This window comes from Vigna unguiculata, chromosome 4 (assembly GCF_004118075.2).
Source record: "Vigna unguiculata cultivar IT97K-499-35 chromosome 4, ASM411807v1, whole genome shotgun sequence".
In the NCBI taxonomy this organism is placed as follows: domain Eukaryota; kingdom Viridiplantae; phylum Streptophyta; class Magnoliopsida; order Fabales; family Fabaceae; genus Vigna; species Vigna unguiculata.
This window is the reverse complement of record NC_040282.1, coordinates 29,993,422-30,006,792: the sequence shown is the minus strand read 5'-3', so window position 1 is coordinate 30,006,792 and position 13,371 is coordinate 29,993,422. Positions and strand designations below refer to the sequence as shown.

The 13,371-nt window shown below is 30.8% G+C and overlaps 1 protein-coding gene across 1 annotated transcript; it reads right to left on the bottom strand.

Annotated features, from left to right (window-relative positions):
- Positions 1–8,989: 8,989 nt before the first annotated feature.
- LOC114181619 (sucrose transport protein SUC8-like) lies at positions 8,990–11,224 on the bottom strand. Its single transcript, XM_028068122.1, has 4 exons — positions 9,944–11,224; positions 9,710–9,773; positions 9,533–9,576; positions 8,990–9,389 (listed from the first exon to the last, which is right to left on the bottom strand). The coding sequence occupies exons 1-4, from the start codon at positions 11,141–11,143 to the stop codon at positions 9,207–9,209; spliced, it is 1,491 nt and encodes a 496-aa protein (XP_027923923.1). The 5' UTR covers positions 11,144–11,224; the 3' UTR covers positions 8,990–9,206.
- Between the last annotated feature and the right edge of the window lie 2,147 nt (positions 11,225–13,371).

The following is a 13,371-nucleotide window of genomic DNA, read 5'->3' as shown; positions in this document are numbered from 1 at the left end:
TTCAATGAATTGAAGTTATTAAACATTGATAATCTCATAAAGTGCCCCATAATGAAGTTTTTAATAAATGTAGCATCATCGGCAATTTGTGAGATCCACTAAAATTCTTCATAAAGATCATTGTTTCTTTCTGTATTTTTTGCCACACAAATATTTTTCAATGCAAGATTCAAGGTGTGCACTACACAAGGAGTCCAATAGATTGAAGAAAATTTTGATTCTATGATCATACCTGCTGCCTTACATACTGCTGCATTGTTTGTGATAATTTGTACCACATTTTTTGGTCCAACTTCCATAATTACATCTCTCATGTGTTTGGCAATAAAATCCTTGTCTTTTGTCTCACCAGATCCATTTATTGCTTTCAAAAACATTGGTCCACTCTCATTGGTAGCCATAAAATTGATAAAACCCATCGCTAACAATTGTCACACCTTTTTGCTTCCATGAATTTTTTTTATAGGTTGCAGAAGATTTTCTACATGAGCTCTTTCTTTTTCAAGTAGTGGACCTCTCAATTTATTATATATGATGGTGGTACATATCCACTAAGGTTAGAAATATTGGCAGCGTAAGAAAAGGCACTCCTATCCTAAGGACTTCTACGAGATAAAATGCTAATCTTGAAGAATAAAACATCTTTGCAATTTCATAATCAAGAGCATCTCTAGCTTGAATGTTGAAAGAAGCTTCTAGAGGACTTTTGAGTTTTTGGTGAACACCACCATTGCTTGTCTGCTTTCTTTCCTCATATACAGGTGGTAGAGAGACCTTTTTCTTCTTGAATTTTCTATTTTCAAAGTTGCTTCATTATCCAATCTTTTAAGCTCATCAAGTTTTGACGGATTCACCTTTGGACAAACTCTAACCCCTTCTCCCTTAATTTTTAAGAGATGAGCTCTCACTCGAGTGTAAAATCCATTAAATTCAAAATCACACAAAGTACAGTTGACCATATAGTTTCCACCACCAGGAGTTTTTCTTATCTTTGCAAAATTTCTCCAAAGAGATTTTGTTTCATCTTCTTGTTCAATAGCTTGATTAGGTCTACTCATCTTAATTTCCTATAATAAAACAAATTGAAAATACAAAATTGACTTAATATTTATAATTTAAAAATAAAACAAAAGTATATAATTTAAATAATTTTTATACATCATATATTTATAAAATTAAATTCAAAATATACAACTTATAATTTTATGTTTATAATTTAAATTATAAAATAATTTAAAATTATGTAACGCATATATGTATGTATTGAAATCTGAAATTAAAAACTAATAAAGTATCATGTATAATATAATAATAAATATAAAATATAATTATTTATAATAGAATATATTTTTAAAGTAATGTTAAATTATTAAATTATTTTATATTGTAAAAAGACACTAACATAAAACAGCCTTTTAATGTCCGATATTTTTGACCTTTGATGTCTGTCCAAACATCGACGTCGTATTGGGTGACGTCAAAACAACGTCGAAAAATAGAGCAGACGTCACTTAACGTCGGGGCAATAGGGGTCCGACGTTATCCAACGCCAGGACCAAAAGTAGTAGACGTCAATTTTCGCACTAAATGGAGCTAAAAAACTTAGCAGTTTGACTTCTGTTAGGTTTTGACAAACGTTAAATAACGTCAGCCATGATAAGCTCAAACGTTAAATAACGTCTGTTAGAGCACCACCAGACGTCAAACTGCCCTGTTTTTTTTTAATTTGGTTGTTTTTACAACATTCCCACACCTGAAAATCAACAAATTCCCATAACAGTTTCATAATAATTTCAGCACAATTTTGGAGTTACAATTATATCTAATAACACTTAAGTTTCAACATATATTCTAAAATAATATAAATAACACCAAATTAAAAGTTTCAACATGATATTTTTATACAACAAAGTTTTTTAAAGGAGTTCTAATTTCTGTGGTATCAACTCCATCTTTCCAATAGATATGTTGCCCACTCCTATCTTAGTGTGTGGATAATGTGATCAGGTAGAGGTGATGGATTCTTGAACCACTGAAAAAGTAATACAATTTTATTATGTATGAATATCATTCTTTAAAGTTTGATATGATTTATAACATATGAAATATATATATATATATATATATATATATATATATATTATTACCTCTATCCATTCATCTTTAATTGTAGCTCGAATAATTGTTCTTATCCAAGACATGACATAATATCCACATTCTCATGAATCTTCTCGCTTGTTACACTAAACACTTATAAATAACATAAACACATATCAAAGTAATAAGTTGACATACAGAAATTAATAACTTTAAACTGAATGAGTTCTAACATTTGGATATAATACTTTAAGTTGTTAGCCTATAGGCTTATGCACAATTCTAATAAAATTTTGGAAACATAAAACATATGATAGTTTTTATAACTAAGTAGATACATAGGTTAAGATTGAAAAAAAAGTAATACTTACTCTTGTAACATGTTTTTCAAAGCAGGTGGAATCTTCTTATGGCATAAATAAAACCATACAACCGTGCATTGTCTTGGAATGATGACACATAGTTGCCAATGATACCTACCATCAATCACAAGTACTTAGCATAAATAATTAATAATACTTCATAAAATATATTACTAGCAAAAACACCTATGCATCAATGTATGGCGCAAAGTAGATCTCTTTATTTGACTCAACCATCCATGTTTGCAAATAAAGTTTGATATGGTCATGTGAGTTTCCCGAAGGTTTAATGGTTTGAGGTTCAATGAATCCATAGACGGAAGATCGACATTGGTCCACAATGAATCCATAATAAATCTACATACATAAAATAAAAATTAATGCAACAATAATATTAAAAAATCAAATACAATTAGTCCAATTTTAAAAATAACAATAAATATAATTTTATTTCGTAAGTTTACAAATATTATTATAAAAATTCAATTAAAAAAATAAATAGGCCAAAAAAACTATAAAAAAATAGTCTAAGATAAAAATTATAATTGCAAAATAAAAAAATACAAGCAATTATATACATACAATGAAAAAGAGATAACAAGCAAAATAATCTCAAAACGATGCAAATAGGGATGAAAACACATAATATTCGGTTGAAAATGCCTAAAATCAATCCACAATCAAATCCCAACCAGTTTGTGGTGAAAAATGTTCGAAACTCACCTAGAGGAGGTCGAAATAATGGTCGTCAACGGGAAGGATCGCGAAACACTTCAAATGGGGATGAAAACGGAAAATATTTGGTTCAAAACGCCTAAAATCAATCCACAATCAAATCCCAACAAGTTTGGTGGTGAAAAATGTTCAAAAATTACCTGGAGGAGCTCAGAGTGGTGGTCACTGGTGGAGAAGCTTCGCGAAAAATTGGTTGCACGATGAAACAATTAGGGTTTATGCGTTTCGCGTAGAGAAAACCCAAAAATTGACGTCGGGGTTGCGTGGTCAGACATTACTTAACATCGGTGCAGAAGGGGTCAGACGTTAAATTAAGTCGGGGAAGAATGGGTTAGACGTTAAATTAAGTCGGGGGCAAAGAGCTCATACGTTAATTTTTACATAACGTCGGGGTACTGTGGGTCAGACGTTAAATTACGTTTGTGTTGGAATGGACAAACGTTAAAAAAGTCAAATAATTTACAAAAATGCCACCGATCATTTTCAATGTGGAACTTTTTCTGGACAGACGTTATATGGGTGACGTTATAGGGCTTTTTTGTCTTAGTGAGAATAAGGAACGTAGTACCCTCACATGTATAAGTTATAGCAAATATATTGGATGCATAGAATATCATATTAAGTATTAAAAAGTTAAATTATTATCATTTAACGGATGGATTTAATAAGTAGAAGGAAAAGAGGGTGTGGATAGCATTTAATAAATAGAAGGAAAAGAATTTAATAGATAGAACGAGAAGAGACGTAAAGAGTACTTACCTTTTTCTACACACTTCTTTTTCTCAGTATTTACTTCTTTCTTCTACTCAAAATATATTTCTTCTTATTCTTCTATTTGAGCTTCTTCCTTCTTCCTCCAAGAGCTTTTTTGCAATGACTATGTGTTTCGCTCACTATATCTCAACGTTTCTTTCTTTTTCCTCTAATTGATTTCTTTTTTCTTTGTATATTTTGTAAGTCTCTTTATGTATTTATAGGACATGTATACGATTCTTATTATTAAAAGATGAGATATAAAGATATTCAAATAGATATATTTGAAGATTATTTTGTTAAAGTTTTTATTTTAATTCTATATAATTTTTTAAAATTATTTATGTATTTATCTTTATTTTTATTTTTTATATAAAATAATTTATATATATTTATTTGAAATACGGGACATGTATCTAGTAAAATATATTAATTATATAATCATATAAATTAATGTAATATAAATTAAATTATTTAAATATAAAAAATAAAAGATGTCATAGATTAAAATTAATTATAATATGATATATTATATACTAATAAAACAAATTAAAATTTCTTTAAATAAAATATTATATTAAGAAGGAAGAAAATATAGATAAAGTGAGAATGTGATAACCGAAAAGATTTATTTTGGGATCCGTGAAATTAAAACAAATTTATTATATAAAATAACTAAATTATTATATTAATAAGAATATGATTAGGTTTTGTTTTCAGATTTTTTTTTCTTTCACCTAACTTTCCCTTTCCTATCTTCTCTTCTTCGTGGAATCTTTATTTTGCCTGCAACGGTAAACGGTGGCAACTCTGCAACGGTGTCCGCGTTCCACGATTTTGCAACACCGCAAACGTGTCCTTTTTACGCGTCCAGACAGAAGGTTGTACGCAAATAACAGCGTTTGAAACCGCGTCGTTCGCGCTTCCGGCAAGTGTCCGTGTCTGGTGCGCCTCCGAAACGGGGAAGTGTAACTCCAACGCCGTGTCAGAGCTTCCTAGGTTATGAACAAAGCTCTGCAAATGAGGAATCTATCTTTTCCCTTACCATATCTTCAAATGAATCACCTAGTTGAGATTCTGAGATAAGAGAGATCCAATATTTTCTTTTGCACCTTATTAACCACCCCAACCTTATGTAGAAAGTCAACTACTTCCATCGAAATATGAAAAAGTCATTGAAGCCATTGCTTATATACAGGAGCACAATAAGTCAATGATGGGTCCAAATATCCTTCCCAAAGAATTTTAGAGGAAAGAAATATCGTATTATGTCATTGCAGATGGAAAAAATATTCAAAACTGATCTTATTACAAGATCCACCATTGAAATAAAGTTTTTCCATACTGCATTATCCGGTCCAAAGTCATTAGTAGCAAATTACCAAACAAAGGTATATTTGTGGGAATGGATACTTACTTTGGAGTCCATTAAAAGTTTAAAAAGGAATTCAAATCCTTTATGGACATTCCCAGGCTCTTCTCACTCTCAGAAGCCCTATCTGTTTTGTAGAATGTAAAAGATAAATTAGCCACTTTATGTGCGAATAATCATGAAGAATTTTCTCATCCAAACGTGAAAGGTAAATTGCAGACTAGTCGAATTCCTTATGGTGAGGCTTGTAGCTTTTGATGGCAAGACACACTCATCGTCTACACCAATTACTAACATGTTTAAAAGCCAAAATATGGAAGAACACCTAAGGCTCTTCCAAGACAATTGATGCAATGGCCTTTTACACAAGAAATGGAAAGAACAAATGTTAGTGTGGCTAGTTTTCTCGAAACAACTCTCTTTGTGTTTAGGCTCTTTTTCTCCCCTCACTTTGAATATGGTAATCTCCTTTGAAAGGTCCTTATCTTGGAGTTTTAATTGAATAACCACCTTCCAATATGCTACCTCCAAATATGGGTTCACCATGATAGAGTTCTCCCTATACCATAATTCAAAGCACACAAAAGAATAGCCCAGGAAAGAAAGCAATAAAAGGCTTGAACACAATAAAAGCTAAACTCAAAGGAATGAATTTCAAGAAAATGGAAAGATTAACCAACAATGGACAAGCAAGAAATTAAAGGCAATGAAACAAGGCTAGCACAACAAAATGAAACTATGAATGGCATTAGAATAGAGTGACAAACTTAAAACAAAAATAAAATGTAATTGAATTTGATACGATCCTATCCAAGAAAGAGTATGATCGTTTCTGAATTTGAATCCTCAAGAGGCACGACATGAATAAATCAGAGAAGAACGCGGAATAAGACAGAGATGGCGGACACCACAGTCTAGTAGATTGATAAGTCAAGTGAAGATTCGCCACAAAGATGTTAATCAAATCAAATTGAATATATGACTAAAAGTGCCTACATTGTTTTTGGCACCTCTATATATAGGCACATAAGTTTAATAAAACCTGAGAACCTTACAAGTACGCCCAAGCCCAAAACATAAAAACATAAACTAATTTATAAAAGAAAGCTCAAAGCCCAAAAACATTGAACATAACTAATTTTTAAGAGGAAACTCAAAGTCTAAAAACATAAACTAATTTTCCTAAAACTATCCTTCAAATGTGCTTCAAGCCATGATCTTCATATTCTTTGAATTTCATATTGCTTGTAGCATCAGGAGCCTTGAATAGTTTTGATTTTTCAATCTTTTGCTCCTTGCGCTTGTCATAGGTCCTTTAAATTGTAAAGGTTCATCTTCAAGTTCTTCTTGTATGGAATCTTGAGGTAGTCCTCTATTAGAATAATAAAGATTTTTGTCTTAATCTCAAGATTGAGCCCAAAACAAGTGAATTAATCCACCTTTGTTATGGCCAATTAAAACTAACCTCCACTTCAACTATTTTTCATTTCTTAACTTTTTTCAATGATTCTTTTTTTCTCTTTTTCACGAAGGTCTTATTTAAAAAAAAGACAAAAATCATAACTGGAATTGCACTACCCAATTGTTCGTGATAAATAAAAAACAGAGAGTGTGCATGTAGGTCAAATTACTAGAACAACAACAAAACAGAAACGAGATTGTTTTGACATTTAAAATATAGAGACACTATTGTATGGTAGTAAGTTTGAGGATTTTAGCGATCGTAAGAGTTTAAATTACTTATTTGATAAAAATGAATTGTGTGATAGAGGAGATGAATGAAACTATTGAAAGATTATGATTTTAAATTACATTATCACTCTAGAAAACTAAATGTACTAGCATATGCGTTAAGCGGAAAATCCCTACATATCTCTTCACTATAAATGAACAAGATAAATTTGATTAGAAATATATATATATATATATATATATATATATATATATATATATATATATATATATATGAATTTATCAGTTACAATAAGCCATGATAAAATGAAACTAAACATTACCAACGACTTATAGAAGAAAATTTGTGACATTCAAAGAATTTATTAATTCATTCAAGAGAAAAGGAGTTTGTTAGGACAAAATAATGGGAAAAGTTTGAATTGAAGATGATATTTGAAGAAATAAATAATAGCAAATTGAGTATATATGCAGGTACAACAAAAATGTACCAAGGTCTTGAAAAAAAATGCTTTGGTGGCATAAGAATAACACTACTAAAAAACTTATATTTCCTGTCAGTTTTGTTTTGAAATTTTTTTTGTAAGAAATACTTATAAATTTTGTTATGAAAAAAATTGTAGGAAATTGCTGTCAATTTTTTTGCAAAATATTATGTATAAAACATTTTTGGCAACAAATTTTGTAGGAAGTACTTGCGAATTTTATAATTTTGTAGGAAATAATTACCCGTGAAGGAATTACCTGCAAATTAAAATTTTTAGAAAAAATAGTAAGAAAAAGTCTTTTTTTACAAATTTTTTTAACAAATTTGCAAGAAAATTATTGTGCAATATAAAAATTTTTAGTAGCCTAAGCAAGTAGTATGAAGCAACATACTTTGTTGCAAGAAAGTTATCGAAACCTATAACTATTAGATATACATACAAGTATGAATGAGACAATATAGCAAAGAATTTTGTAGTCGACTTTGCATAAATAATTCTAAAGTTTGATTCTATACGAGTTATGACGATAGGTTAACAAAAATTTCTCACTTCTTACCCATAACATTATTAATTAAGTACTCGTTTGAAAAATTGATTAGTAGTGGAGTCTAGTAGTTGAGATGAATTCACCTACAACAGATTCCCCATCCTTCTTATATTATACTTAAGTATGTTGATATTGCTTTTAGTGGTTCCGATCTATATTTTATTCCGTTCTCTTCCAAGTTCATCAGTATTTTTAACATCTAAGAATATTAAAAAAATTAAATTTTAACACTCTCCAAACTTCCTTAAGATAAGAAGTTCATGCACTCTCTTCCACTGTGATTGACACTAAATAATATAATTACAAAATTATCATTTACAATTTGATATTGTTCTTAATAAAAAAATGAGTTGTCAACTAATGATGATGATTATCAAAAATATATTTTTTTGTAACTTTTGGAACCACGCAATTTTTTTGTCAGAAATGACATCGTGGTAGATTTCAATACGTGAAGACAATTGAATTCAAATCTATAAAAAATATTTACAGTTGTGTGTAAGAAAGTAATTTCTCCAAAATATTTATATAAATTATTTGCAATTTTTTTTTAAAATATTATTAAATTTAATTTAGAAATAAAAATCGAAAACGGTAGTTTGAGATGTTCGAGTTTTTTTCTTATAAATTAAGAGACTAAGGTCTGAAATACCACTTAAGGAAAAAGGATATGATAGCTTTACTTTTATATATATATATATATATATATATATATATATATATATATATATATATATATATATGTATATATACATATACTTATATATATATATATGTATATATACATATATATATATATACGTATATATGTATATATACATATATACGTATATATGTATATATACATATATATATATATATATATATATATATATGTATATATATATATATATGTGTATATATATATATTTAACTTGAAGATGTTTTCTAGAATAAAATCCCTTTATATTTAGCATCCAACTATATAAAGAAGGATGTTTTGCACAAGCGATGATAGCTACATAACATGGATATTTTTGCACAAGCTATGATAGTTGTGTAAACATTTTAAGGATTTAATAATTAATTTCTGGAGCACATGCACCATCTTTGAATCCATAGACTTCATCGTTTTCCTTCCCATGTATATATGTATGGAGGAGCATACCATGCTCTAGCCATTAATGGAAGCTTCCCATGGAGAGGCTAGGAATCCTGGCTTCATCTTTTTTCTTGGGGTTTGGAAGTACAACTACTGCCAGTATAGCACTTATGGCGGCCGCCACCGCACCCAACACGAACGCCGGCAAGTTGCCACCACCAAACCAAGCATCCCATGGTCCACTAATTGCAGATACAATCATCTGTTCAAACCAAATATATAAGTAGTCTTCATTGAAATTCGTTGGTCCACAAAGGAAGTTGTATATGTTATATTCAAGAATTCTTGATATAGTTATGACAAAACATAATTAGATGTCAACATATTAAGTAAATGTATTCTAACCTGAGGAACCACAATTGCAACATTGAGAAGACCCAGAGATAATCCTAAAAATTTTGAAGCAAACAAAAGGGTTATACATTTTTATTTAGGCTTAAACATTTACTCACCTTAAAAAAACTTTAAAGCTTAATGAAAAAATTAATTAAGAAAATGGTAACTATGTATATGTATATATACCTTGTCCTGCTCCTGAGTTGCTAGAATAGATAGAGGCTAGAGCAAAGGGAACACTATACGTAACCTGATACAGAAATGTATTAGTTTACATCGACGATTGTAATTTGAAGCGATAATTAAAGATGTTATTCAGATTTTTTTGAAAATTCTTCTATCTTGTATCTAAACAAGTGATGATAGATGAAATCCCTAATAAATTGTTTCATAAATGGTGAGAAAAGATAGAAAGATTACCGCCAAAGGAATACCAAGGACGCAGAAGAAGGCTAAGGCACCAACTTTCACATCCATTGAAGGGTTTCCAATGAGGGCAGGGTTAAGGGCGCGTTGATGCTGAGCGATTTTTGCAATGGGCACAGTCATTGCCATGCACACTGCGAGAATAACATTAACAATTGCCCACAACCACTTCACTCCCCCAACCAAGCGACCCAAAGGTTCTACACCCAAGGACGCCACAGCCAACACCACTGAATTCAACATGAGTCCCAAAGAACCAGCATGCACACCAGCATTATACGCCTTTTCTCCCACTTCACCGCCGTACACCTCACGACCCATCCAGTCAGTGTCGAACAACACATACAGGAACCACGCAATCCAGGTAACAGCTGTCACTAGCATCAGCATCCACATTGGCTTTTTCAATCCCTTGAATGCAATGCACAACTCTCCGCAGAAGCATGAAAAGTGTGAGTTCTCTGCCTCCTCAGCATTCGTCTCCTCATATGGCGGTGTGAACTGCGGATCATTCACGCAAGCGAGAACGATGATGCATAATGCAAGGAGAAGAATAATGGAGAAGAAAAAGCAACTCTTTAAGTTTGCGCAGAAGACGTTGCATGCCTCAGTTTCTGTGAAAGGGAAGATCTTGTGGAGATTGTCATAGGATCCTGCGGCATAGCCCAGGACGTTTCCGACAGCCATGAAAAAAGAGAAGAGCGCGTTTGCAATTCTCGTCTTCTGTTGATCACCGGCAGCCAGGTCTCCGAGGAAGGCGCGACATGGACCTTGGAGCATGTTGTTTGCAACATCTAAGATCCAGAAGCCAATGACGAAAATGGCGACGGCGCGTGGACGGGTTTTCTGGGTGATGTCATCGCCGGCTAAGTGTCCTATGTCGGCGGCGTAGCCAATAAGGATAATGGCGACGGCAACGGCAAGTGCACCGGCGAGGATAAAGGGACGACGACGACCGAAAGGAGACTTACAATGATCACTACTATATCCTACAATGGGTTGAACTAGGAGGCCAGAGATAGGACCACAGAGCCAGATGAAGGAAGCCCAAGCGTGAGGAACACCTAGGGTTTGTACATACGGTGTTAGAAGGGAGAGTTGTAGGGCCCATCCGAATTGGATACCGGCGGCGATGGATGACACCGCCACAATTTTTCGGAGGGGACTAGGTTTCCTTTTTGGTTGCTCCTCCATTATTAATTGGGAGGCCTAGAAACCAATGAGAGACGCGAAATGTGCTTTCGGTGTCTCTCCCTGGTGTCCTCGGGAGAAAGAATGGTGCATGTGCTCAATTTGAAACTGAGACATCGAGAGGTTTATATAGAAGAATTAAGGGAGTAATGGTTTTAGGTCTACCACGAATGTAGGAGAAACTCACGGTGATTAGTAGTGATTGAGACCATACATTATCCATTTCAGAAAGCTAGTTGGTAATGAGTGGCAATGTTTATGTCATTTCTTGTGTCTGGTTTTTTATTTCTAGTATTATTTTTAGTTATAATTGAGATATGATCCGAATGATTCTTTTGACTAAATAACAATGATAAGTTAAACAATATAATATTAATATATGTTGTTATATTATTTAAATAAAAGTTTTTGGTGAAAGTTAATTTGATATATGAGATGAAAATATTTAACTTTTAAATTTTATGTTTTATATGTAAAGATAAACTCAATTGTAGCAATATAGTAAATGATGTAAGGTGTGGGACTTGTATTATTGAACTAGTGTTTTATTTTCTATATTTGAATTTTATTGGCAGTAATCATAAAGAGAAAAACTAAGGAAATTTTAATTTTGTTTGTTATGTTTATTTTTACATATAAAATATGTATGGAATCCTTGAATTTGGCGCATAATTGAAATTCTAATTCTATTTTAAATTTTTATACATTTTAGTTTTCAAATATCGAAAATAAATGATTATAGTATTTTTTATCCAACAAAGTGTTAAATTGTGTTCTAAATCGACCTTTAAGTTACTAACATGTAAAAAAGTATAAACAACTCAATATTATAAAATGTCATCTTGATATGTCAAAAAACTTTAATTATATTAAGTTACGAAGATCATGTCTATTCATTTTTAAAGTTCACATATAAAACTCTACCAAAATTTACAACATGTACAAATTTCAATTTCAAAAAAAATTTTAAAAATTAAAAACATATATAACTCAATAAAATGACTAATTTTATAATAAGTATTTAATGATACATATCGATATGCCTTGAACAAAAGTTAAATGATAATCATAAGTAACTACTACTCCCGTATAATTCTATAAAGATATATAGTGAGTGAATTTTAATTTAGTAATTGTAAATATTCATTTTGTTTTTTATCGTTCTAACAATTAAGAGTTTTGAGACCTAATATTATACTGTACTGATTAATTAAATGTGTGTTGAAAAAAAAAACATTAAATGATATTTTCAAAGTAATTGTTTATCACTGTAGTGATATCACTACAAGAGAATCTTTGAATGATAATCAATTGACAAAATAATTAGTCATTATAGTAACAAATTTAGGTATCAATTTATAAATTGAAAATTGTTATTAACTAAAGTAATTTCAAATTGGTTTCTAAATTGATAATTAAAATATAGTTTCCATTATAAATTAGTTTTTAAATTGGTCATTAACATTAGATATCAAGATTTTGGCTACCAAAATAATTAATGTCTAAATTGGTCTAATTAGGAAATTAGTTTCTAAATTGGTCTCTAAACATATTTGTAATCATTACTAAAATTGGTCGATATTTAAGAGTTTTCTTATAATACATATTATTATTTTAAAATTTTCAAAGATATGTAAAATGAACATGATTGATTTATCTCAAAATAAATATTCCGAATAAAAGCTATGATTTATAATTTGGGATGAATAAAAACTAGAGAATAATATTTTTAAGGATTAAACTAAAACTCATTTGAAAACGATTAAAAAAAGTGATTTGAAATTTTTATTGGATAAAAAGAAATAAACAAACGAAAATAATATTTTAACTTTTCTTGACTATTTTTTTACATTGCTTATGTATCACAGTGCTTTCAACTTTTAATTTTTTTTTTTTCTTCTTTGTGTTGCTTACATGTGTGGTATTAGGCGGAAAGTTTTCATCTTTGGCAAAGAAAACATTTTGAAAGGGGAAGAAAAGCAGAGCATCTCGTCTTCATCTTTTCCATCATTCGCGTGTTTTTGAGTGTGATGTTGCGTTTATCCACCTCCTGCAACCATTGAAGCTTCATCCATTTGAAGTTTGTTCGTGTACTATCTTCGTCCTTTTCGTGTGGTGTGGTTGGTTCACTTTTAACCACCAAATTAAATACCATTGAAGATGTTATTCAAATGATGAGATGTATCATAGAGAGTGATGTGGATGATGTAGAGAATGTATCTCGGTTGTAT

Bases quoted from the DNA above. Each gene is read 5' to 3' on its own strand.
- LOC114181619 (XM_028068122.1), bottom strand. From the start codon at position 11,143: ATGGAGGAGCAACCAAAAAGGAAACCTAGTCCCCTCCGAAAAATTGTG. The intron at 9,774-9,943 runs GTAATCTTTCTA...TTTCTGTATCAG, and splicing joins TCCTTGGTATTCCTTTGGCG to GTTACGTATAGTGTTCCCTT. The intron at 9,577-9,709 runs GTATATATACAT...CAAAATTTTTAG, and splicing joins CAACTCAGGAGCAGGACAAG to GATTATCTCTGGGTCTTCTC.